General features: G+C 39.4%; 1 protein-coding gene across 5 annotated transcripts in view; it reads right to left on the bottom strand.

Annotated features, from left to right (window-relative positions):
• Positions 1–2,595: 2,595 nt before the first annotated feature.
• Positions 2,596–24,235, bottom strand: part of ZFYVE28 (zinc finger FYVE-type containing 28) — a 152,425-nt gene continuing 130,785 nt past the window's right edge. For 2 of the 5 annotated variants that reach the window (XM_051798547.1, XM_051798549.1), the window contains 5 exons: positions 19,388–19,542; positions 18,691–18,807; positions 17,165–17,269; positions 5,848–5,951; positions 2,596–4,903 (listed from right to left, as the gene is read on the bottom strand). In XM_051798547.1, the coding sequence (XP_051654507.1) occupies positions 4,772–4,903; positions 5,848–5,951; positions 17,165–17,269; positions 18,691–18,807; positions 19,388–19,542 (613 nt within the window). In that variant the 3' untranslated portion in view covers positions 2,596–4,771. Of the gene's footprint in view, positions 4,904–5,847; positions 5,952–17,164; positions 17,270–18,690; positions 18,808–19,387; positions 19,543–24,235 lie in introns of those variants that run through there. The other 3 variants (XM_051798548.1, XM_051798550.1, XR_007906473.1) reach the window with 2 other exon arrangements.

The raw sequence follows: 24,235 nt of genomic DNA, 5'->3' as shown, positions 1-24,235 counted from the left end.
CACCATTCCCAGGCACATTCCCTCACATCCCAGCTGTGTCAGACATCTCGTGCTATGAGAGGGGGCAGATGGCAGCACTGCTCAGAGCAGCTGGACAGGAGCAGCAGCCCCTTTGCAGTCACCTTGTGCCCACAGGCAGCCCTCACTGCTCCTCAGGGGTTGGAGGCCTGGAGACCCCATTGTTGATACAGCACTTTGGACACAGAATACTCTCTTTTGTAGACAGGCTCAGTCAGAGCCCAAGCAGGGTGGTGGCAGAGAAAAACTGAGAAGACAAATCAGCTTCATACCTTTGAGTGAAACATGAGGGAAAATCGTACTTTACACTTCAGAGCCTTCATGTTTAGTGAAAACAAGAAATGAAGTGAGTTCATGAAAGACTAATTGCCCAGTTTGTTTTATGCATGAGCCCCAGCATTCCTAGTACATGCAGTTACAGCTTGTTTTCAAAGAAAACCAATTACTTCATTAAAACATCATCTTCACACTCCCAGATCTGCTATAACAAGTCTTCTCTTCCTTCATCCTTCTGGCCTAATATTTTGCCATTTTTTGGTTTAAGAGCAAAGGGAAAAAAGAGCCAAATGAAAAAAATCAGAGTCTTGGCATTATCTATTATTTACTAACAGCTATTAAAACCTGGGAATCAGGATCCATCCTTTCTCCTTCACCAAGTAAAGGAATACTGCAGAACTTTAAACAACGTGGTGCAAGACCCATGGCAGCTCAGGCAGCCAGGAAGGACCTGTGGCAGGATGTTCCTGCAGGTACAAGGAAGCAACAGAGATGAAAGCTTCTTGAGTTCTCTAATATTTCACTATCTGCAAGATACCCAAGGAGGCCACAGAATAAGTCTAGTTTATACACAGTAGAAACTGAAAGCTGTGTGATGTGGTGGGGTAAAGGGGGAAAGAGGAGAAGGAAAAAGAGCTAAAAAACCCCTCAGAAATAGTCAAAAGGATGCCCACAGGGATTTCTTCTTCCAGACAAACAACATAAATAAAGTATAATTCAGTAAAATGCTATCATTAGAAAATAAGGGTTCACAGTAAGCACTTGACTTTGCAGCATAAACCTGTTACAAATAAAAATGTTTGAGCCATCACAGTCCCTCTGACAAAGCAGAAAGCAGAACCCTCAGTGCCTGCCTGTGCAGGAACAGAGTGCTGCAGTCTTGGCACTGGCAGGGAGATGCTATCGGGGGTTGCCACGGAAACTGGAGGATGCAGCCCCAGCAGCTCTGACTGTGCCTGAACTGACAGTGAGTTCAGCGAGACACTGAGAGCACTGGTGGTTTCCTCCAGCTCCCAGGCAGGACTGTGATGGGGCTGTGTTTGAAGCTTTCCTACAGTCAATCTCCTGCTTCCACATCTTTCACATCTCCCCGCTCCTGTGCAGGCACAACCACACGGGCACACAGCCCACTTCCTGCTCCTTCCTCTCAGGTTAGATAAGGCACACAAAGGTCATTCCTTCACCCATGTTCCTTCTCACTGAGATGCTGTGGGACAGCTTTTAAGTATATTTGAGCGTTCTGGACAGGGGTATTGCCTGGAAGCAGAGATATTTTATTGAAGTTCCTTTCACTGCAGAGGGAGCTTCGATATCCATCTGCGTTTACAAACCCAGACAGAGCAGAAAATGCTGTACAGACCCAGAAAGGATCACTTCAGAGTTTACTGTAATTATTTCCCCCCCCCGAAAACAGCTGTGATTCAGAAGGAATCTACCACATGAGAGAGTCCAGCACCAGGTGAATTACTGCCACCTCTGCCAATGTTGCTCTTACCTTATTAGCCCATTCACTCCCATTGTAGTATCCCCAACAGGAAAAGTGCTGTGGAACACATTGTGTTCTGAAGAAAAGAAATCCCCTTTTTTATTAAAATGTCCCTTTAGGATAAATTTCTACTGTTCATTTATTCATACACACCTTAAGGCAGCATTATTTGTCCATAAATATTATGTATATTAATTCAAATGCAATCTTACACTTGTGTGCAGGATTCCCATAAAGTTTTCCCATTGTTGCACCACTGAAGCTGAGATCCTAATGTCATGGAGCTGTAACATGGTTTTTGTTCGGTGAAATTGCATCCCAAAGCCATGCATTAAGTCCCCTGGAAATGAAAATTAATTCTCATAAAACCTTTAACAGCTGTATCTCATACAAGGAGCAGCACAAAGCAGCTCTGGGCATTTATGCTTCCTAAGGATAACTGTGCACATAGATGCAAGGAGTGCTGTTTTCCTTGCAGATTTGTGTCCCCCACAGAAAAGATTATTCAGATGTGACACAGGCAGATCAAAAGTGCCTGATGTGTGAAGTGCCCGTTGACACGGGATATTTCGGGAAGGGAGATTTTCAGCCGGTGGCGAGAGATAGCACAAGGCAATGCTAAGTGACAGGCTGGTACTCCAGGTTTGATTTACCACCCCCTTCTCTGTACTTCCATTTTCAGATTTGTAAACTCCTTTCTTTCATGTTACTTGCAAAGTGAGAAAGACTTGAGGCCGGTTTGTTTGACAGGATGGCAGCTGTCACTCCATGTAAACATACCCCGAAATGAAAGAGCAATCCAGCACATGGAAGTAGAAAGTCCTGACACTTTAATTATCTGAAGAGATTACAAGATGAAAGTCTTCCTTGAGGCAAATGTATATTAGTATTGATATAGTCATTGTGCTTTTCAGTAAGAGAAATAGGAGTCTGTATTTACATAAGAAACTATAGTGTTTGAGATCTTTAAATATCATATTTATGGAAATGATTCTGAATTACAGCATTTACAAAATAAAAACAAGCTTAAATAAATATTCAGTCCATTAAATAAGATTTTTTCCACAGAAGCAACTTTTTGTGCATATTTATTTCACAATTGAAGTTTGTTGCAATTTTTTTTATCCTATAAAAGAAGCATTAAATTTGTTGTGTTTTTTATTTTTTCCTAAAAATAAAACTGCAATAATCATTGCAATGTGAAGCCTGAGATTTAAGCCTGAATAAGTATCATTGCTCGCACCACATTACCCATCTCCCACCGATCATGCAACCCCACGCCTCTCCAAACTCTGGTGAATGCAGACACTCCAACTCAAGGGTTTCATGAGAAGGATTTCAGGGAAGTAATAATAGTAAAAAATATAAATAAGGTGAGAATAACACATAATAGCTGACATTGTCTACAAACAGCATCATAAGGCTTGTGCATTACACGTAAACTAAGTGAAGCTGTTTCGTCTGATTCAAAACGACAGTAGTGCCGAACTGCTGTACCCTTATATGGCTCATTAACACTGAACACTGAACAAAGGGAATGTCCCCACAAAATAAATAAATTATATTTAAAAAAAAAAAAAATCAACACTGGCCAGTTTTGCTTTATCATTTTGAATGATGACCTTTCTCGAGCGTGATACCGCAAACAACTTCCTCATCCTTTTTTGTATTTATCACCTTGAAACACAGTGTGTAACACCACGAGTCAGGAAAGGGGACACAGCAAAGAGCTCTTGATCTCGTTTCCTCTGTAACCACAGCACACACTGTCTTGCTTTTCATGTGGCCAACTCAAAGCATGTCCAAATACCTTTGAAACCTCAGTGCTCAGGGAGCTCTTACTGCAAATAGTTTGTGCAAGATCATAGCATGAATCCACGTGAGTCTTATTTCTTTCCTCTCCGAGTGGAGATAAAAATTATTCCCTGGTGTTTCAAATAAATACAAATGTCTTCTGAGTTGTTAGCATGAGTGAAGTAACAGTATGCAATATTTTACATGGTTACTCTGCCAAATGTGGACAACAAGTACCCTTCTCTGGCTGACCATTCTGTAGGACCTTTTGGATATCTCATTACACATTTGCCTTTTTAAAACCATTTTAAAAACTCATTATGGGAGAAATAATTTGTAACATTTACTGAATTTTGCTGCCAAAGTCTTTAAAAAATATCTATTTTAATATTAATTCATTTATTTGGTAACCATTTCCTCTGAAGTTTGTTACGTTTTAAATGCTGATATAGAAACCAAAGCTCTGTGTCATTTACTAACAGGATTTAGCATCAGTAGTTCAGATTATAAATACTTCCAAAAGTCCAAAATATGGAACTGGAAGTTGTAAAAATTTTTAGAAGACAACTTGGAGTTATTGCTTGGTAAATGAAAGGCAACAGAAATATTCTGCCCCAGGACCTTCAGTCCTTCAGGACCTTCCTATGGGATTCACAGAAAATTCTGCCTTTGTAAATATTGGATGTGGATTTGAAATAGATTTGCTTTAATTAATCCTAGCATAGGTAGCAAAAATCTAGTAGTGGGAAAAACAGCAGCAGGAGAGAGAGCGCTGATACCCACAGCCATGATGGAATTCCAGTGGGCACAGGAGTGTCCGAGCTTTGGGATTGATCTGCTGGGATGGACTAGTTAACTGGCTACTCTGTTCCTAGCATGTGAGATAAGCAGCAATGCTTGTTCCATTCTCTGAGCCCTATTTCCTTCCACACAGTGCATTTGTTCTGCATATGGCATCGTAACATTAATGTTATAAATTTATGGAAGACTGTACTGTAGCCTTAGAGCTACAGACGCTTCATACTTCCCTTTAGCAGCTTAGTAAAATGCAATAAAAACTGTCTGTACAAAATTTATAATAATGGATGTCAAAGCCTACGTGCCCTCATGGGGTCCCTCTTTCAAGTTAATTCTTGGCTTAGGTCAAATATATCAGTCCGTGTAAGACTCCAGAAGACACACCAGTAGTTTAATATGTCAGATACCGGCTCTGTCACTATAGAAAGGAGTGACATGGAACATGTAACAGTGAGTGCAAACACGGACAGGCTTCATCTGACCATAACGAGGTAATGGAGCAGAGTGGGAGGAACAGCGGGAACAGAAGATCTGAAAAACAAGAGGGAAATTTCACTTCAGTTCCTTTGAAGAACAGGATGGGACAAAACTCATTTCAAGACAGGGGAGAGAAGATTGTATGTGTTGGGCTTTCATGTGTTGGCACCACCACCCTCCTCAGCACAGCAAGTGAAAAGCCTCTAAAGGCAATTCCTAGCCCAGTGACCAGTTTTTCTGGCCATGCCCAACCTCTCTGATGCCGGTGCCCCAGCACTGACAGTAGCCAAGGCAGGCCTGTCCAGCTCTGCAGGTCACAGGGGAAAGCAGCTCCACCAGAGATGCGAAGATTCGTTTCTCTCCACTGGTTTTAAAGAAAGACTAAGGGAATATTTGTGAATATCTCCCAAGTTCCTACTCCAGCAAGTCCACTACAAGGTTAATGAAAGCAGCTTCACTATCCTCTTCCTTTTTAACTTGTACAAGAGCAAGCGAGTGAAACGGGATTGCAGATTTCTGCTTCCTGAGCTACGTGACTGTTTTTTTTTCTCCCTCTCTCCCTCTTCCTCCCCCACAAACTTGCAAAGCAGCAGCTCTACAGACCACAGTGATGCTGCAAAGGTTTGGAAAGAAGGCAAAGGGACACACTGTCCCTGCAGCTGAGCTCAGCGTGCATCACCTCTGGCAGTGCAGGCTCATTAAAGCTTGCAGCAGTCGTTCAGAGTGACTCTGCATTTGGGTGGGGGGTGTTCTAGGATCTCAACAGGGAATTCTGCCTTTAGCAGACAAATGTTTATTGCTGTATAAAAGTCAAAACGCTCCCCAACCCTTTCTAAAGGTAAGCTGAGAGTTGGCAGCCAAGATACACAAAACCACTTGTGACTTGAAAGCCCTGGCCAAGCTCACACATTTTGCTGTGCAGCTGAGTTTCTGTGGTACACATGAATTTGCTGTTCTGTTTGGTGGATAGTTTCTCACATGTCTGACCGAGTCATTACCTTGCCACAGCTCCGACAGTGGTGCTTCCTGCGAATGACTGTGAAAGGAGCCTTGCATGCAGTGCAGTAGCTGCAGACTTCATCTGGGACCCAGTCAGGAGGATCTGTCAGAAGCACAACAACAAAAGGGAACATAAATCAAAAGGGAATAAAATCAAACATGTGATTACCAGATCCTCAAGGAAGTAGGGAGAGTAAAATATAACAGCAGCTGCTTTCATCTCTGTTTCTCAAGGTGCTTTGCAAACAGCCTAGGAGGGCTCCACTCCCCCCATCTCTGCCAGGCACCCACCTCTGGGCAGAGCACAGCAGGCACTGAAACAGTGCACAGCAGCTTTGGACTTACAAAATATATCTTACATAAATGCACATAGCAGGGAAAAGAAGATAAGCAAAATAAAGTATGAAGACAAGGAACTATTAAAGCAGAGCTGGATCACAGGTATTTTGGTCAATGCAACTCGCCATCAAAACAAGCTTAGAGCAGAGATCACTCCCAGCCTCTTCAGCCCTCCCTACAGAAAGGCCAACTGCTTTTCTGCAATTAGACAAGCAACTCCACAGGTAATAAACCCAGAGCCTGATTACCATCTGCTAAATTATTAGGACTCTTACTGGAAGTCACCAGTAACTACGGTTCACCCTAAACCCACAAAATCGAGTGTGCAAGACTTAGCAGAGAAAGAATTCGCCCATTATCACGAACAGCATGTTTCAGTTGTTTACATCTCCTGTGAGCTCTCTAACCTCTCATAAAAGCCAAGCAGGGAAATGATTTGGTTTTGGCAAAGCAGAAGGTGTCAGGCTCACTTCTGCTGAGCTGCTTCTGCTCACGACAGGCTGACATGACCTCGGAGAGTCCAGAATTACAAGTGTAGAAATAATATAGTTGATTGCTTAATTAAGGTGGCAAAAATCTAATGGAGGGCAAAGCAAGTTCTATCCAGAAGGAAATCCATGGACACAGTGAACATGAACTGCTGGATGTATTTACTCAAGTTTGCTGTATGCAGTTTGCCTCAGAGTATTATTTACAGCTTGCAAGCCATGCAATTGCTGATTTATAAACCTGACAAGCAAAATCCCTGCCTCAAGAAATGTATTCTCAAACAACAAAATATATGGTGCAGTTAATGCAGAGGTCAAGAGGGCTACAGCTACAGGCAGAAAGAAGATAACTAAATGAAAATTCCACTGTTTTGTTCAAAAATAACCATGACCAGTTTTCATGTCTTTGTCAAATTGCAACATTTGTCAAATTAAAAGTACAAAGGATATAGCATTCAATGCAGGAAATGTTCAAAAAGCAGATTAATAAAAACAAAGAGAACTTAGAATTTCACTCAGCTTTCATGGGCTCCTCTAAACTATTTTAGAAGTTGAACAAGTTTAAGGAAGTAATCCTTCACTTTGTGAACAAACTGCCTGATAAGGGTTACAACTACAGGGCCAGCAAACAAAATCAGAAGTCTGTGTGCAGAGAAATGACCGATGTGGTGAAAAAAAGGGGATTGCACATAGAAGGCTTCACCTCATCCCTGGGAACAATTCACCAGAAAACATGCTGTGGGGACACAAGGCTACAAATTCCTACTTCAAAGGCAGGCTTTCCTTCAGCAGCAAGGACTGCCAGCTTAAGTCTAAGCATCAGTAACAGTGAAGCCAAGAAATTTTCCTTTCCAATTCTTTTCCTTCTCTGCAACCTCCCTAGCTACTACATGTAGCTTGCCCAGTGAAACCTACTACTAATAACAGTTTATGATGTTGATTTTGACAACTTTGTATCACTTTTACAGAAATCTCTGATCTCTAACCATGGCAAGTCTGATGACATTGGAGCATCCTTATGTTCTCCAACCAGCATGGTTTTCACATATATCCAAAACAAAAAACCAAAAAAATGAACCAATAACAATATTCCTATTTAAAACTTGCCATTAGACTACATAGATTATATTTCCAGGGATTTAAATATCCATTGATTCTCACTGATTTTGAAGACAGCAGAATTTAGGCAGCTATTGAGGCTCTGTGCCACCAGGTCTCCCTCTGCAGAGCTGGTGGAAGCAGATTTGGTAGATGCCTACTTTGCTACCAGTGCTTTATCAAATGTATCGTAGTGTGGCTACCATGTTCAGCTACTTACTAATTTTAATATTCACAGAAAAGCCACAAAACACAGGCCCTTTTTGTACACACTGCAGCATGCTTGTAGGATCTGCAACTTCTGTGGCAGCAAGAGTCATAATCTCTCCCTCCCTCAGATCACAATTAGTCCAGACACATTATAAGGTGATGCAATCCCACCACAAAGACCCTGGAGCTCATCAACAGAAAGCAGCTTTCTTATCAACTGTTTATCTTTTGGGTTTTTTTGGGGTTTGTGTTGTGGGTTGTTTGTATGTTTCGGTTTTTTTGGGTGGAAGGGCAGGGGTTTTTTTCCTTCCTTTCCCTCCAACCCCACTTTTTTCTCCTGTTGTTGCCCTTGAAATGCAACGCAGAAAAAGTTATTTTTTAATTGATTGTGCATGAATTTGTCTCCATGGTAAATAAAAAGAATAATTGCAAAAAAACCCAAACCCCAAACCATGAGAAACAGCAAATTTTTATAAATAATGACTCATAACAATCATATAATCCACAGTCCATGGTTACAGAATTACTTGACTGATAGATGAATTAATCTGCAAACTTTGTTTTTATAACTGCATTAAAAACAATTCATAACTTAGTGGTACTCAGTGTATAGAAACAGCACAACCCTCTCTACAGAGCATTCTCCCACAGTAGAGGGGCTCTCTCTGCCTCCACGTTGGTGTCACATCAGCTGATTCACTAAATTAATGCATCAGCAGAGTGAGCTAAAGGGCACATTTTTCCCCAGACAGTGACTCATCAGCAGTAAGGCCCTTTGACGGGGCTCCACAGCCAGCCCCGTGCCCTGTTGCCTCAGGGTTTTAGTGCCATCCCAGCACCCCAACTGCTCGCACCAAGATCTGCTGCACTGCAGCACACCCCCAAATAGTAACACTTGGTTATGTAATGGCTTTTAACATTCAAAACGCTGTAATTGCTTTAATCCTCATCACCCAGCTACAGTCAGTCAGTGTGCAGGGACAAATCATGGGAGAAATGTCTTGCACGAAATCATACAGTGGTGCAGCCTTGAAATGACATTTGAAATAAGGAACTTTGGGGCATTACCCCGATGTCTTTGCTTCCAGTTGTGACGGAAGAAGTCCTTACACTGAACACAGAGTTTTGAGAGCAAGCACTTAGAAGTTAAATGCAATCCTGGACTGGAGCCAAAGTGCTCGCCCTGGCAGGGTAGATGAAGTCCTGAATGACTTGGTCTCTCTGAGTCCATGCAAAGCCCCTACAGCAATTGGGATCCCACTCCGTGGTCCCCTTCACCAGCCTCATCTCGTTCAACCTTGGGAGCAGCCTTTCTGACTTACATGTATTAGCGATTGAGTCACTGGGCTTTTTATAGAACAGGTTTTTGAAATATTCTCTGAAGAGCACTCTCAAGAGGGGATAAAGCTTCAATGTGAGGAGCAGAGTGCCTTACACAAATTAAACCCCAAGCATGAGCCTGAAGATGTGCTGGAAGCAGGGCCAGCAGCACTGCATCCACAAGCCTTTTATATTATAGTCCTTCTCCAGGCTATGCTGCTCCATTAGCTCTGTATGCTGCAGCAAATAGAAACATCCAGTCTCTAAAGCATTATCTGCCTGTGCTTCGGGGATTTGGACAAGGAAAGGGGGAAAACCTTGTTCATGGGCTAATTGGCCCACTGCTTTATCATGCAATGAGAGTTTGCAGAAGTCTGCTGGGAAACGGATGAAGTCCATAGCACAAACATCAAAGAGGAGGAGGAAGGGAAGGAAGGGATTAATGAGACAGAGTACAGAAATAAATTTTAGAAGAAAATATTAAAAGTATGCACAGAAAAAAAAGAGAGAAAGGAAGAGAAAGAAGTATTTAAATGAATAAGAAACAAGTTTAGAGAAAAGGCACAAGATAAAATTAAATAGTGTGAAGACTGAAAAAGACATTTAAAAAGGAGAAACAGTATTCCCAGCTCTAAAGTAGTCAAAAATCTTGCATTAAAATTTCTAATAAATCAAGAAATTTTATTGTCTTTTTATTAATGTTATGTTGTAGCTTTTAGAATTCACCTTACATGTCTATGCCACCTCATTAGCTAAAAGTGTTTTCTGCTCTTGAAGTTAAAAGTCACATAAATCCCAGATGCTGAAGCTTTAAGCAAACCGTAGTCATGATGAAAAAAAATCACAGACACTGTAAACTGTCAAAAAGCACATGTGAATAATTTTGCTTAAGTATGTGTAATAGTCTTAATGCAGGCCAATCTAATCTTAGAAAACCAAGGAGAACATTTCCCTACCTCAGAACACAAGAGGAAGAGAGCCTGGACCTGGATCCATCAATGGTGTGCATTGAAACAACATTAGATCAGAAAACCTAAAGTTCATTTAGTGGTGCTGAGACACGAGAGAGCAGGGGAAGGGAGGTAAACAATCCTAAAGGTTGTTGAGGCTTACAGAAGGCCTAGTCTAGCAAATCTATACTCTGGTAGAAAACAAATCAGAAACATGCATACCACAGTTCTCTGTTGAAGATCAGCTGCTAAACCCCAAGCTTGTGGTGGTGTTTGTGTTAGGGCCAGACAATTCGGAGAAAATACCCTTTCCTACGTCTTTTGTTTTTATCAAATATTCCTAATGTAGGACTCCAGCTGAAAGCTCCTCCTGCACTGATGTGTATTAGATTACAGAGCACACCATGCAAAGCCCTGATCATACCTCTGCCAAACTAACCTAAGGAGGGCTGTTCCTACAGCAGCCTGTGGAACTTACACCGCTGCAGCCGTCACAGTGCATTACCCTCACAGCTGAAAAAAGGGTCAGATGGGCTTGCTGTAGCTCTTCTGATGAAAGCAGGAATTGTAAATTCTCACAGTTTTAAGCATGGAAAGTAGAAAACTAGGATGACTTGACTTTACCCCTCACTCAACTGCCAAGCAAGATGAACCTTTTTTGTCCCTCATCACACGTAATTTTGGGCAATTTCTGACTTTGATGTAAGATTCCTAACAAGCAATTGTACCAAAGTAATCTTTTTCCTTGCTCAGTGTTGATTACAGCCAGGTTGAAATTTTTTCTATAAATTTTCTGTTTAAACAATATTATTTGATGAAAATTTTGGGGGTGAGGGAGAAAAGAGGTACAGACTTCTCAGCCTCAGCTCTTGTCAAATAGATTTCTTAGGATGGAATTTCAGTCCAAATCTGGAAAGCTTTCACCAAAGCATGGAGCTTTGCAAACCTGGGCTCGAGCCTCTGCTCTGCCCGATTTAACATGACCTTGAATGATGATGTCCTGTGTACATTCTGTCCTAGTACATGATCAGCAACTAGTTCTTTGGGCAAAATAATTATTTACAAAAAATGGAACAACTCATAGAAAACACTGACTTCAACTGAGATATGGTTCAAATTTTTACTTTAAATCACATGGACCAGAGTCTTGGATCTTCCATATAACCACTACTTGGAGTCTTCTCTCTAAGAGCCACAACCATTACAGAATAGAAAAAAATTGATAATGTAGATCTACATATGACATACCAGAACACTCAATACATGTATTTTTGGAACAAAAATTTTCAAACCTAATCAAAATCCCAGTTATGAGATTATGGAGCTGAATAAGCCTGTGCTTATCAACATCTGGGATGTTTTCCCCTAAGTACTGCAAGGAAGTCTCAACAAGCTCCACACACTGCCAACAAAGAGGGATAGTCTTTGAGAAGGGAAAAAAGCTCTGAGCAAATTCTTAAAACACAAGTCAGATCAAATTACTGCACTATAACCTAAAACCCGTAAAAATCCTGTAATTCTGCATGCATGATTAAATATGTTCAGTTGATTATAAAACATTGCCTCCATATGGAAACTTGATGCTAGGTTCTTCTCGCACAGTGTAAGCAGAGCTGCCGAGTAAGGGAAGAGTAAAAAGTCACATGGACAGAACATGTTTGGCCACTGAACTGTGGCAACAATTTAACTTGTTTCACTTAGAAAGTGTTGCTGGTCATTATTAAAAATAATAAGAGTTACCCAAGGTGCCTAGAAGACAACAAAACCCCTGAAGTATTCAGCTAGGGCTGACAGCTAATTCTAGAGTCACAGTGAGTAGACTCTGCTCATACAGGAGCATGAGTGGGTTTTCTTGACCCTGACTGCAACAAGAACAAGATCTTGAGCCCTGGGACTATAAACTGCTGAATTGTGCTTGTGCTGCTGGCTGGGGAGTAGCAGGGACTTGTGACTAGACTGAAGTGGGTGGGCTGCAAAGGGATCAGGGTGAAAGTGTGCTGTTGTGCAGCAAACAGATGCTAACACCACTTGGCACAAACAGGTATTTGTACTGGCAGCCACAGCAAATCCATTATGTCTGGAGTTATAACTAGGTGGTAGCAAGCAAGGCAGTTCTGTGCAGATGCTAAAGGGATAAGGAATGAAAATGCACGTATGGTTGCAGAGAGATGAGATGCTATAGGAAGTATTTTCATGGAATACCAACAGCTTCATAATGCTTTCTGGTTTCCTTGAGAAAAACCTTCAGATTTCTACGTTTATTGCTTTTTCTTAGACAAGAAGCGTAACTCGTTTTCTTAGCCTGCCTTTAACTTCATGAAATGAATAATTAAAAATGTGCACATTCCCCCAATCGCAACAGATCAATCCTCCTGAGTAATAAATAACTCCAAAATACATGTATGGTCAAAACTCAGATTTGCCAAAGCTCACTACTAAAATCACCAAGCTCACAAGGATAAACATAATGCTCCCAAATACGGTGAGCAGGGACTTATGCTAGATAACATTTAAAAATTAATAAAACATAAAAATACTTATGAAGACAAAAAATTAAGAAGTTGCTCTGTGTACATCTATGTATATATATGGGAATCTGCTGGCAAATACAAAGCAAGTTTTCTTTTGGGTCTAGAAACATGATCCCAGATGCATAAATGGCAGAAAGACATCAAACTTCTGCTTCCCCAATGATTGTTTTTTTTAAAACTGTACTACATGTTAAGCATGACACAGCTCTGTCCTGGCAGGGATGCATTTATACTAGGTTAACTAAGAGTAGTTTTATTACTTATTATTTTATTTTCAAATGTGGAGGTTCTGTTTCAGTTGTGTGTGACCCATGCTGCTCACTCTCAGTCCCCTGCAAACTTCTTGGTCAGTTTATTATCTACCAGTGGTTTGTCCAAGCTGGAGATCAGGAACTTCCCAAAAACCTGTGCTGGCTCATAGCTCACCAGGGCATGAGGGAGAAAGGTAGTACCGTAAAAGTTCCCAGGACACAGGCCCCTTCTGCTGTTACTGCAATGCAGAGCAAACACCACTGACAGCAAAGAGCCCAACCTGCTTTCTTCTGAGCATCTGCCACTATGATTTGCTTTGAGTTTATTTACAACACATTGCCTCCACTGGCCATCACCTCCATCATACAACCAGGGCAAGAAATTGTACTATACTTAAAAATTATTTATGGAATATTGCATAAATTAAACCTATACTCTAGGAAAATATAAATTTATTTGTTTTATATTCTCTCTCCCTATAAATATGCAGTGCTTTTTATACTCTGTGAAGTATACATGCATATGTTTCCCTGCAAAAAATCCTGGAGCTTTAGGACAGCAAAGATGAACATAGATGCCACAAGCTCATCTGTATTTTTGAATGCTTTTGTTTTGGAATGCCAATTAATCTGCAGTTTATTTTATTTCAACCTTCAGAAGGTCATAGGATTTAACTCTTATACCCTTGCCACTGTCAGCTGGTTCATAATAAACATTCATATTTGTTTTACGACCCAGACCAGCTGGTGGGTTTTATATACAATAAGAATGAGAAATCTGACAAAACAAGTGATTCATCTTCATAATCTGAGTAGATGTTGAAACCTTCAGTAGAATCTTAAAACCATTTATTTGTTCAGGTTGCTGGGCTTGCTTTCCTTTTTTTTTTTTATTACCATTGACTGAATACAATCTTAAACATTCAGTACTTTCGGTTGGAGGAATTTACTTGATAATTGGAAAGAGCCTTCCTGGCAGGCAGCTTTCTGGACCTTCTCAGTTTGATACATGCTCCTGTTCTGCCACAATGGCAGAGGGGAGGAGCTAGTCATGTGCTCCTTCGCTTTAAATTGTTTTCACTTTCAGTTGAAATAACTGAGTGACCTGAGGTACAGAAATTATGTACAAAAAAAGGATGTAATTGATTTTGGTGCAATGATGTCAACAGATTGGTGCAATGCTCTCAGACTTTGTGCCGGATCCATTTACAGGGATAACCGCGCTGACTCTCGTACTCTTCTTGGTGGCCCGTGGCCCAGATTTGGCCTGGAGGACAAACCCATCAGGCTTACTGCAAGAAATAGGGCACCCATGTTCACGCAGCAAAGGTTGCCTTAACCACTAGACATCTTCTACCTCTACCCAAACATCAAAGTGAGGGGCTGTTCCTTCCACAGTGGCCAGCAAAAATGACATATGTAGGGGAGGTGTTACAAGGGGTAAAGGCACATGGCTGCCAAGACGAAAATCCTGCTGCAAGTTTATGCCTCATGCTGAATGCCTTAGGGATAGCAAAACCATGTATGCCATTAGCTAACAATGCTGCCTCAGCAGAAACAAGTTCTGTACAGCGTTACAGTGACCTCGAGGAACAGGGGTCTGGAATGTATTGGAAGCGAGGGGATAGAACGGGTGTTTCTACAGTTTCCTCAAATTCAACAAATCGACCCACTTTGGATATCCCTTTTTGCAGACCTTCTGTGACTTGTTCTGATTTGGAATATGGAGCTCATTTCCCTTTTCCCCAGCACACTTTGTCTCTTTGGGATACAGAAAATTCCTGTCCATCAGCAAGTCTGAAGGCCAAGTAACAGTGGACTATACTCATTAGTTTACGCAGTCAGAAGGGATGTAGTGGTTTGTACAAGCAGATATTTACAGCATAATCACCTACACACCAGCCAAGGAAGGCTCCCAGAGAAAGCCTGTAAGGAGACTGATGAAGACATGCCCAAGCTTCCCAGTGAGGCAGTGCAGCTACCAAAAGCAGAGTCCCTGCAGGACCACTGGCTAACTGGCTCTTTAGAGGATGTGTTAACATGGGAAAACGCTGGCACAAAGTGCTCATTCTGGCACCCACGTCTACTTATTCTGAAGGGACTTGGTTATCCCACGAGGCTCTGCTTTCTACCACACAGGCACATGTAAAACACCTGCTATTTGAGAACAAGGGTGCAGGCAAGGGCTGGTTTTATTGTAGTTATCTGCATATGCTATTAATACCACAGATTGAGTTTTACTATTCACTTAGGGCAGGGACATAATTGATTGACACTGCCTGGGTGCTGCAGGGGCTCTTGTAACTCCAAAGATTCCCCTTAACCACACTCCCACGTGGCCATAACATCACCTAAGTACCCAGACCGTTCTCCTCTACTTCAATAAATAACATCCCAAGTCATAGGCTGCACTTCTCCAAACATAAAACACTCCCCGTGCCAATAGAAGCTGCCACGAAAGCCCAAAGAACCCTAAAAGCTGAATAACATGCCAGGGAAGTGAAGTGACTTTGCTGTGACAAAATGTACATCCACTGTGAGAAGGTTATTTAGCATCCTGCAGTTCAAGTTCCGTAAATCAAATTCACCGACAGCATCAGGCATCGATTCAAAACAAAAGAATATGATTTGAAATAGTAGAGAATCAATAATCTCTTGCATTCTTTTCCAATACAGCCTATACATGGTAAGGATTTTGCCTAAAGATTTGTTCTTTACTGCACCTTCTGTGACATTCTGAATTACAGCACAATAGAAAAATCAATTAAAATGACTACTGAATAGTTCTTTATCTGCCTCCAAATCATCTTCCTCCAGAAGAGATAATATTTCTACATGAATTAGCCCTACTGTTCTAAATAGATTAGATCCTTTAGCCTGCAGCTTCAGAAGAAGGGTAAGCAAGCAAACCATGGGTTTTATGTAAGCACGAAATAAGTTATAAATATGTAGTATTACTCTAAAATCTAATCTTTAAGAGGTCTTTTCTTCCCCCTGTGATTTCTGATCTTTATTACAAATGACATGAACCAATATTTCTTTCCTGTTGGCCACCACCCTCAGCATACAGGCAGACACACACTGCTTATCACTCAGTTCTCAGTCATCCCACATTCCAAACCTCTCACTGGAAGGACAGCAGTGTATGTGGATAAATATATAACAATATATCAAAGTTTTAAAGCACAGGGAAATTACTGCACACTTGAATTTCTGGGAAGCTCAGATACAGTTTCACAGTTGACGGTTGTCTTGTATTTCTCACTTGACCACAGAGATATTACTGCTCTGATAATTGGTCTCCTGGTGTGCTGAAACCACCACTTAGCCTTGAAGATCAAAGCTGATTGCTTTCTTGTTTGCTCCATCTCATACATCTACTTTCTCTTTTCTTATTCTTTGACTGCAAGTGCTCGGATATCTTTTAATCCATTTTTTATACTGTGTTTGCCATAACAGGGCTTTAGTTCATAACAACTCTGAAGCAGCTCGGATTAAAAAAGAGAAACAAGTCATGAGTTTTCAGAGTGCTTGAATCCAACCAAAACTTTGATACTTACATATGCTCTTTTCTTCACTCTCACCATGTATTCAGTGAGATTTGAGCAACCTCGGCAGACTTACCTAATACTACCTTTTTCTTTGAAGTAATATGGTGAAGAATATGAAAATATTAACCGAAATATTTTGATCAAAGACAAAAGTAAAGAGAATATGAAAGGTAATTATACCATGAGAAAAAGCAGCACTTCCACATATAGCAAATGATATAAAAAACCTCTTCAGATTTGGCTGAGAAGACCTTACTTAGGGCTTTCCAACTCACTCAGCCCTCAGAAACCTGTCAGATGCACTGCTGTATTAAAGCCTTTACTATACAGACCCTTCCTCCACTGATACAGAGGAATTCACACTGAATATGAAAATTTGGAGATAAGAGTTTCATGAAGCTGTAGGAAAAAACCTGAAAGAAACATGCTCAGTTTATCATCTGACTTTGTCTCTAAAACATACTATGACAACATTTTATACTCACTTTCCAGAGCCAAACATTAAAAGACTTTTTATTTTAATGATCATTTTTTTATCCAGTGTTGTCTCATTTTAATTCATAGAAAGAAGAAAGTACCTTCAAAGTCCCCATCTCTGGCTTTTGCTGCAAGTTCTGAGGATGATATACTTTCTTGACATAAAGCACAGTCTTCCAATGCTGCATTCCTTAAACCATGATTAACTGTAAAACAATTCAAAAGTACTCATTCACATTTTTCCAATTTTCACTTGAAAGGTTCATGTTAGAACTTCTGGGATTAGACTACAGTAGCACCTCTGTGTACCTTCTTAGACTTCTTGCTTTTTCTTTACCCTGACACAAACAGTGATTTAAAAGTCTCCTCTATTCTTCTTTGGAACGATGACAGAAATGAAACATGCTGCTATTACAGGACATGCAGTCCTCTTACTTCCAGTAGTTTAGCTGCATCCTACACTTTATTTGCCAATTCTTAAATTGGATCCTTTAAAAGAAGTAGATTATGAGAACAATGACACATTCCCTAGGTGAATAACACACATCAAATCATAGGTATCAAAGAGAAACGTCATTCCAAAAGTCCCTGACTTTTATTTGCTCATTTTGTTCATGCTTACTTTTGTCAACGTCTTGTTTTTTAATGCAAGAGTTTATCCATTAGAAATTATATCCAGCCAAGTACTATTGACTAATATATATTTCCCAATGATAATTCCTTACAGCCCCAGTTTCTTTATTACTCTTATTTGAATCTTCAGGAGCTCTTCTATTCTCTTTCAGGATTCTGTCTAACCCTATTTTTTTTTTTTTTTAACAATGAAAAAACCAGTCTCTTCGCATCATGACATGCTGCCACCATAGAACTGTTCTGGAAGTTTCAACCACAAGTAATAGAGAACTGTAATGCATGTTGTGCATTATCCCACTGCAGAGTTGGGTTGGATTGGAGGTTTTTCTGCTAACTTGATCCAACTTTTAACCAAGCATGTCACATACAATCATCAATGCTTTTAAACGAAACTAAGAGAAAGGAGAAGTTTTCCATCAGGAGGAAAGGAAGTGGGGAAAAAAAAGAGCTCTGATCACCTTCAGATGCTGATAGTTCTAATCATAACAAAGGACAAAGGTATTTGTAGTCTTGCTGAGATGACATGGTTATTTTTAGATAAGTTAGCAGAGTTGCCACTTTGAAAAAGAAATAATCGAAATGGTCACAGAGAAAAAAAAATCTTTCACTGGCTCATGATCTTGTTCTGGTTCCATTATTTTAACTATCTAGAATTAAAATGTGGGTATTTTTCTATTTTGAAGCCAAATTCTCATTCTCATCTTATAGTCTGCTCTTTGGTAACACACAGGAATACATGTAGGAATATGGAAACAGCAGGTGCACTCTGAAGGCTTTACTCTTCAGTATTTGCCTTAAGACATACTCCTGTGTACCTATACTTGCAGTGATTTCAACCTGTTTAGTCTATTTCCATGACTTCTTTTAAACTTAGGTCAAATCACTGTACAGTGAGTCCTGTCCAAAAGATAACAGTATGTTAAGGGAATTCTTGTCAAATAGTTAATGGATCCCTATTGGGCTATCAGCAGAAATTTACTATAGATCTCTTTACCTTTCTTCTGCTTTTCCTTGTCTTCTGTTTCAGGTTTGGTTGCCATAACTTCAAACAAAGTCTTTAGGATACTTCTCAGATCACTAGCATAGTTTGTCTGCAGCTGGTCAGCAACACCTTAGGAGTCCAAGAAAATGAGTAAACCATTACTAGATTACTACACCGTCCTTAAAAAAAGTTCTTAAATTTGCCTGTTGCTACTAGTGGTGGCTTCATTTATTTTTAGGGGATTACTTGCTCACGTTAGGAATAAAAATCGAACATTTAATTTAACTAATTCTCCGAAATGGCCAAATTACATTCTGGTCTTTATGCTACCAGCAAGTCAATACATATCTTCCTTATCCTTTGGCAGGAAATACTGAGAGATTCCTTTTGCATGAAATTAGAACTGCTGCATCAAATTTCATTCCTTGAACACAACAGGACATCGCCATGAAAAAGAAAGCACTTTGAAGTCAAACCTGAGACATGTCCAAACTCTTCGTCGCTACAGATCTAAAATGTTTGCACCTCTGGTTCTGTAAGTTCCCATCAGGCAACAGGTCCTTCTAGACCAGACTGCAACTCAGGCCCCAAAAACAGTCTTCCTGCAACTGCATCTCTAGTCCTTTCTACCATAACTTTATGTGTACCAAAAAAAGAAAAAAAGGAAAGGAACAGTTTATAAATTCAAAACGAAAGGTGACTCTCATACCTGAGATACAGACAAAAAGGCGGTGAATAAGATCATTACTGCCATGAAATCTAGATCTGATCTTCTCTCGTGTGGCAATTTTAGCAGCCTGCAAAGCAAGCTGGATTTCTTCCTGATCGATGTCATCAGATGAACAAGAACTTGTCATTAAACTGCTGTCGGAGAAAAAAAAAACAATGTAAAGGAAAGTAATGTAAATCTTCACTCAGTTGTTCAGGATGTTCAGCAAATCCTAAAGGATTTATGACTCAGGCAAGACTCTACAGCAAACCGGAACTAATTGTTGTAAATTCTTGTTGAAGTTAATCAGCACACAACCAACCACCATCACATTTGACTTTCACTGTGTGACACAGCTGCAAAAAAATTTTAAGCATAAAATCACTTGTCCGTATTTTATTGCATTTTTCCTTAGCTATGACAAAGTGTTGTGCCATTTTTCACATTATCTTCTTCTAAAAGCTCAGTCCTGAGAACATAACTCCACCAAAAATCCTGAAGGGGAATATCAACCTAAAAATGTGAAGGTCAGTTCTGAAGTCAACTTAGAAATTTATTAATGTTGAAATTAATGTGGAAAAAAAAAAGGAAATTCTGAATTATGTTACCTTAAAATAGCAAGAATAGAATCTAAACATAACCTTACCAAAAAAAGTGGAAAGAAGAATGATAAAATACAATTTACACAGTACAGAGGTAGATTAGTCCCCTTACAAGTATAACAGTAGAAATTGCTGAAATGTCAAACTATTGTAAAAGAATGGCTCATCAACTCTAAAGAGATTAAAACGTGTTCACCAAATGTCTACCCAAAATTAAAATTTTCTTTTAAAAACTAGATGCCAGGCATTCCCAAACCTTCGCACCCCAACCCCCCTTGCCATCTTCCTCTTACGGAAAAGAAGTTTGAAAGAACCTCAGACCACAGGGAACATTTGGTAGGAATCTTCAAATCAGCAATTACATAAAGTATTTGAGAATCAAGATGACTTCTTTAAAAAGGAAGTACTTAGGGGAAAAGTAGCACTTTGCCCTTAAAAACCCTTAAATGGGAGTGAAGGATGTAATTACACTGAAGCCCTAAGGATTCACTGTGCTGACCAAAGGAGACACAAGTCTTCTTACTCTACTACATTCCAGGACAGAAAGAACAGTAAACAATTTTTCTACACATACTGGAAAAAAATTCATATTGCCAGTTATCACAAAAACCTGGACTATCTTACTTATAATCATACTTTTGCTCTCCAAAACTCCAGCACTCCTTACTCTGCAGACAACTATGTGTTAAAAAAAAAGAGTTACTAACTGCATAATAGCATGTATAACAAAAGAAGTAATTTCTAACACATTTCAATCTGCTTTTATCAAGTGCAGAAACATTCACCACCTTGCAGATTCCATACCTATTGCAGTATGCATGAACAATTATTTCAAGATAAGACACAAAAATAACAATTATAATTACTAATAACAAAATTTTATAGAATATAGTTTTGAAATTCTACCTGTAGGCTCCACATGTAATCCTTTGAAATGTAAAAAAAAAAAAAAAAAGTTATTAGGCCATGCAATCTTAAAAGCCCTAGGAAAAACAAAACTGAAAATAAATAAGTACTGGAGATTAGCTATTGATAGAAATATCAATAGAAGATGTGTAGCACAAGTACCTTAACTGGGTTCCCATTCTTTCAAACACAGAGTAAAAAAAGCAGGCTTGCAGGAGACTCATTTGGTTCACGTGATCTATTGTTACTAACAAAAGAAAATCCTTGTAAAGAGATGTTATTTCTCTGTTTACAGTTCTGGCAGCACCATGACTGACTGGGTTTATTAAAGACAATGAGAACTGAGTGAGAATTCTCTCTTTCAATTTTTCTTTGTTTTCTCGTAGGAGATATAATATATCTATTATAATAGCAAGCCTGTCAGTGTGGGAAGGTCTGTGTTCAAGACAATTAAGAGGTCATGTAAGAACACGGCTTATGAAGATGTAAGCTGAAAGGTAGTGAGAGCCAGGAAACAACTCCTGACTTGCAGTGGTGTGCAGTTAGAGGATTGCCTCTTCACACAAATGCTCTCATATGCAGATGAAGGAGTCTGCCTTGTAACATGGCCAAATAGGCTCTATTTTTTCTTGTTTTTTAAAAGAATTTTTCTTAGTGATATACATATTTCTATCATAAATTGCATGGAGCTCCTGAAAGAGCCAAATGCAGCCTATGTTAGTTACAATGGTCTTGTTGAAACTCCTGATACACAAAAACCTTAGAGCAAGAGAAAGCAGGGGCTGATTCAAGGATGACTCTTCCCTCCAAATCACAGTTGAAGAAATATTTCAAAGTCAGGTGTTAAGTGGGCAGAGAGCTGTGAAGAGTGCTTTTCAAGAACATAAACTACTTGGTCCTTTCCCATTTTGCAGAAAGGAAGAAAGGCTCATTCCACAATTCTGACCAATTTTAATAATAATTTTTGCCTTTTCGAAACTCTTCCAAATGGGAGGAATGCAGTTTCACCTACTCCCCCCCAAGAAATGTGGTTTGACCTACTTCTGTACCAGACTACTCTGTTAGATTCTGTGGTTGTGTCATTAAGACTGGTCATGTCACCACAAGACTGGCTGGAACTGTTTTGTCCTCAAAATCCGTAGCACAGAGCACATACAAATTGCTTCAGCACTGTGAGATGGATGGGTAGCATGTATGCACACTCACATTTATAACACATGTTCATAGGCACAGTCACATGTAAAGTATAATATCCAAATACAGAAGGTTCAGAAAAAAGGATATTTTCTACTTGAGATTGCTTGTGCCACTGCAAAGAAAGACGTGAATGCTCCAGAATAGTTTAAAACTGGACTTAAGAAATTACCATGGAGTTAAAAACAATTACTCTGCCTTTATTAACACAATCAAGTCAGATTTAGACAAAAGTGACCTCAAAGAATGACTAATTACCATCTGTTCTTTACTTTAAAACACATCTTACTGTAAAAGAATGTAGCAAAAAAAATTAATATTGTAGAGACAGTTAGAAATACTGTAAGAACAGAAACACTGCAACTGTTTCAGATAAACAGCAAAACAGACAGGTTTTTTTCTAACAGGATATCCCAAACAGTAATGATTGCATCTGTGCAAATAGATTTCTCATAATTTTTTAAATTGATATTACATAAAACAAACCTGAAATTTGATCTGCCACAGATCAATTTACCTTTTTTTTTTCCAGTTCTGTAAGGAATACCTTTCCTATGTGGCTTACCTAACATGCATAATTTGGCTCAACGTTCCAAGCTGATACCACATGTGTAGGAAGCATTTCATTAATGTCAGACTACACTCAAATCTGTAATGTTTCACAAACAGCATCTGCAGAATCAAGTCTCACTGCAGAATACAAACAGCCATACTATACTAGAGACAAGTCGTCATTCTCTCAACTTTTTTCTTGAAGGGAACCCTGAATTATCCAAGGAACTGAAGAGATACGACCAAAATACGCATGGAACTCCCCTTGTGAAATGTTTATCATATACACAATGCTTATATTTCTTTTTCAAACTGTAAAAACATTGCAAAGTTAACACATCTGAAGATGAACATAAAGAAATAAGATTTTATATCAAAGGTTGATTCCAAACAGTAAACCTGCTTATACTTTATAAAGGAACAGGTACCCTTTGGTAGATACAACGGATTAGCTTTTTGCTTAAACTTGGTTAGCATATATCCATTTTAAAATTATGCTTCCTTTTTAATGTTAAAAGAGTTTATTAAGACTCTTTCAACCCTTTCAAGATGTATCTCTAGAACCGTTGCCTGGTCTCAAGGCTTGACTGTGAAATTTAGTTAAATATGTACAAGGAAACAGAAGTCAATAATGTAACTGTACACAATATCATCTTTCACCTGTGAAAACAGTTTGATTTACAGCTTTTACATTCCAAAGGATACTTGTGAGCCAGGTTAAGTAGTAGTACACATACATAATGGAAAACAGGACTGTGGAACAAGGTTATGACTGACATTTTCAGAAGTGGCCAGACACCTGTGATACTGTAAGGCTTTGTGCTCTATTTGTTGGTCATTGACACTCATCCAAGAACAGCAAAAGCAGCTAAGTCTAAAACAAAACAAGCAAAGTAAATTGATTGAAAATTGGTCCAAACATAAGTATTTTACATTTGTGCTCAAAAAATAGTCAAGAGCTGTAGAAGAAAGCTGTAACCACTCATAGACGTCTCCTTCCAAATTTGTCTAGAAATGTTTGGTTCTTTAAACCTGAAACCTGTTCTGAACAAATGCAGAATATATGAGATTCTCTGAAAGAATCTCTCACTACTAACAAACATATCTTCAGAGTATCTTAAGAATGTATTAAATATACAGCAGTGACAGATAAAAAGAATTTAAAAGCTCTATGTATCAAATACGTTGAATACAAAAAATCAACTGAATGATCATGTTTTCAAACAAATTCAAAAATCTTTTTTTAAAAAAGTGGTTCAGTTTTGTTTCTTTGTCCTTCAAACTCTTAGATCAAAAGCAATAGGTGGTCACTACTTGCAAAGGAGAAAACCCAACATATTCATTCTACTACTATTGTAGAATTGGAGAATGGTTAGGGTTGGAAAGGGACCTTAAAGGTCATCAAGCTTCAACAGAAATATGTGACACAATTATGTCACCAAATCTAAAAGGAAAGTAAGACCACTCTTTTGGTCTCTGATTTCAGGCAAGGTCTTCAATTACAAATAATTTTCAGGAATAGATTTCCAAAGACTGTCAGTGGTGCCTTTAGACAGAGAGGGCTCAAGTTTCAGCCAAACTCATGCTGACCAAG

This window comes from Manacus candei, unplaced genomic scaffold (genome assembly GCF_025592945.1).
Source record: "Manacus candei isolate 608988 ecotype Guabito, Panama unplaced genomic scaffold, ASM2559294v1 h1tg000048l, whole genome shotgun sequence".
Taxonomy (NCBI): Eukaryota; Metazoa; Chordata; class Aves; order Passeriformes; family Pipridae; genus Manacus; species Manacus candei.
Note: the sequence above shows the minus strand (reverse complement) of the source record. Positions and strands in the feature narration are given on the sequence as shown.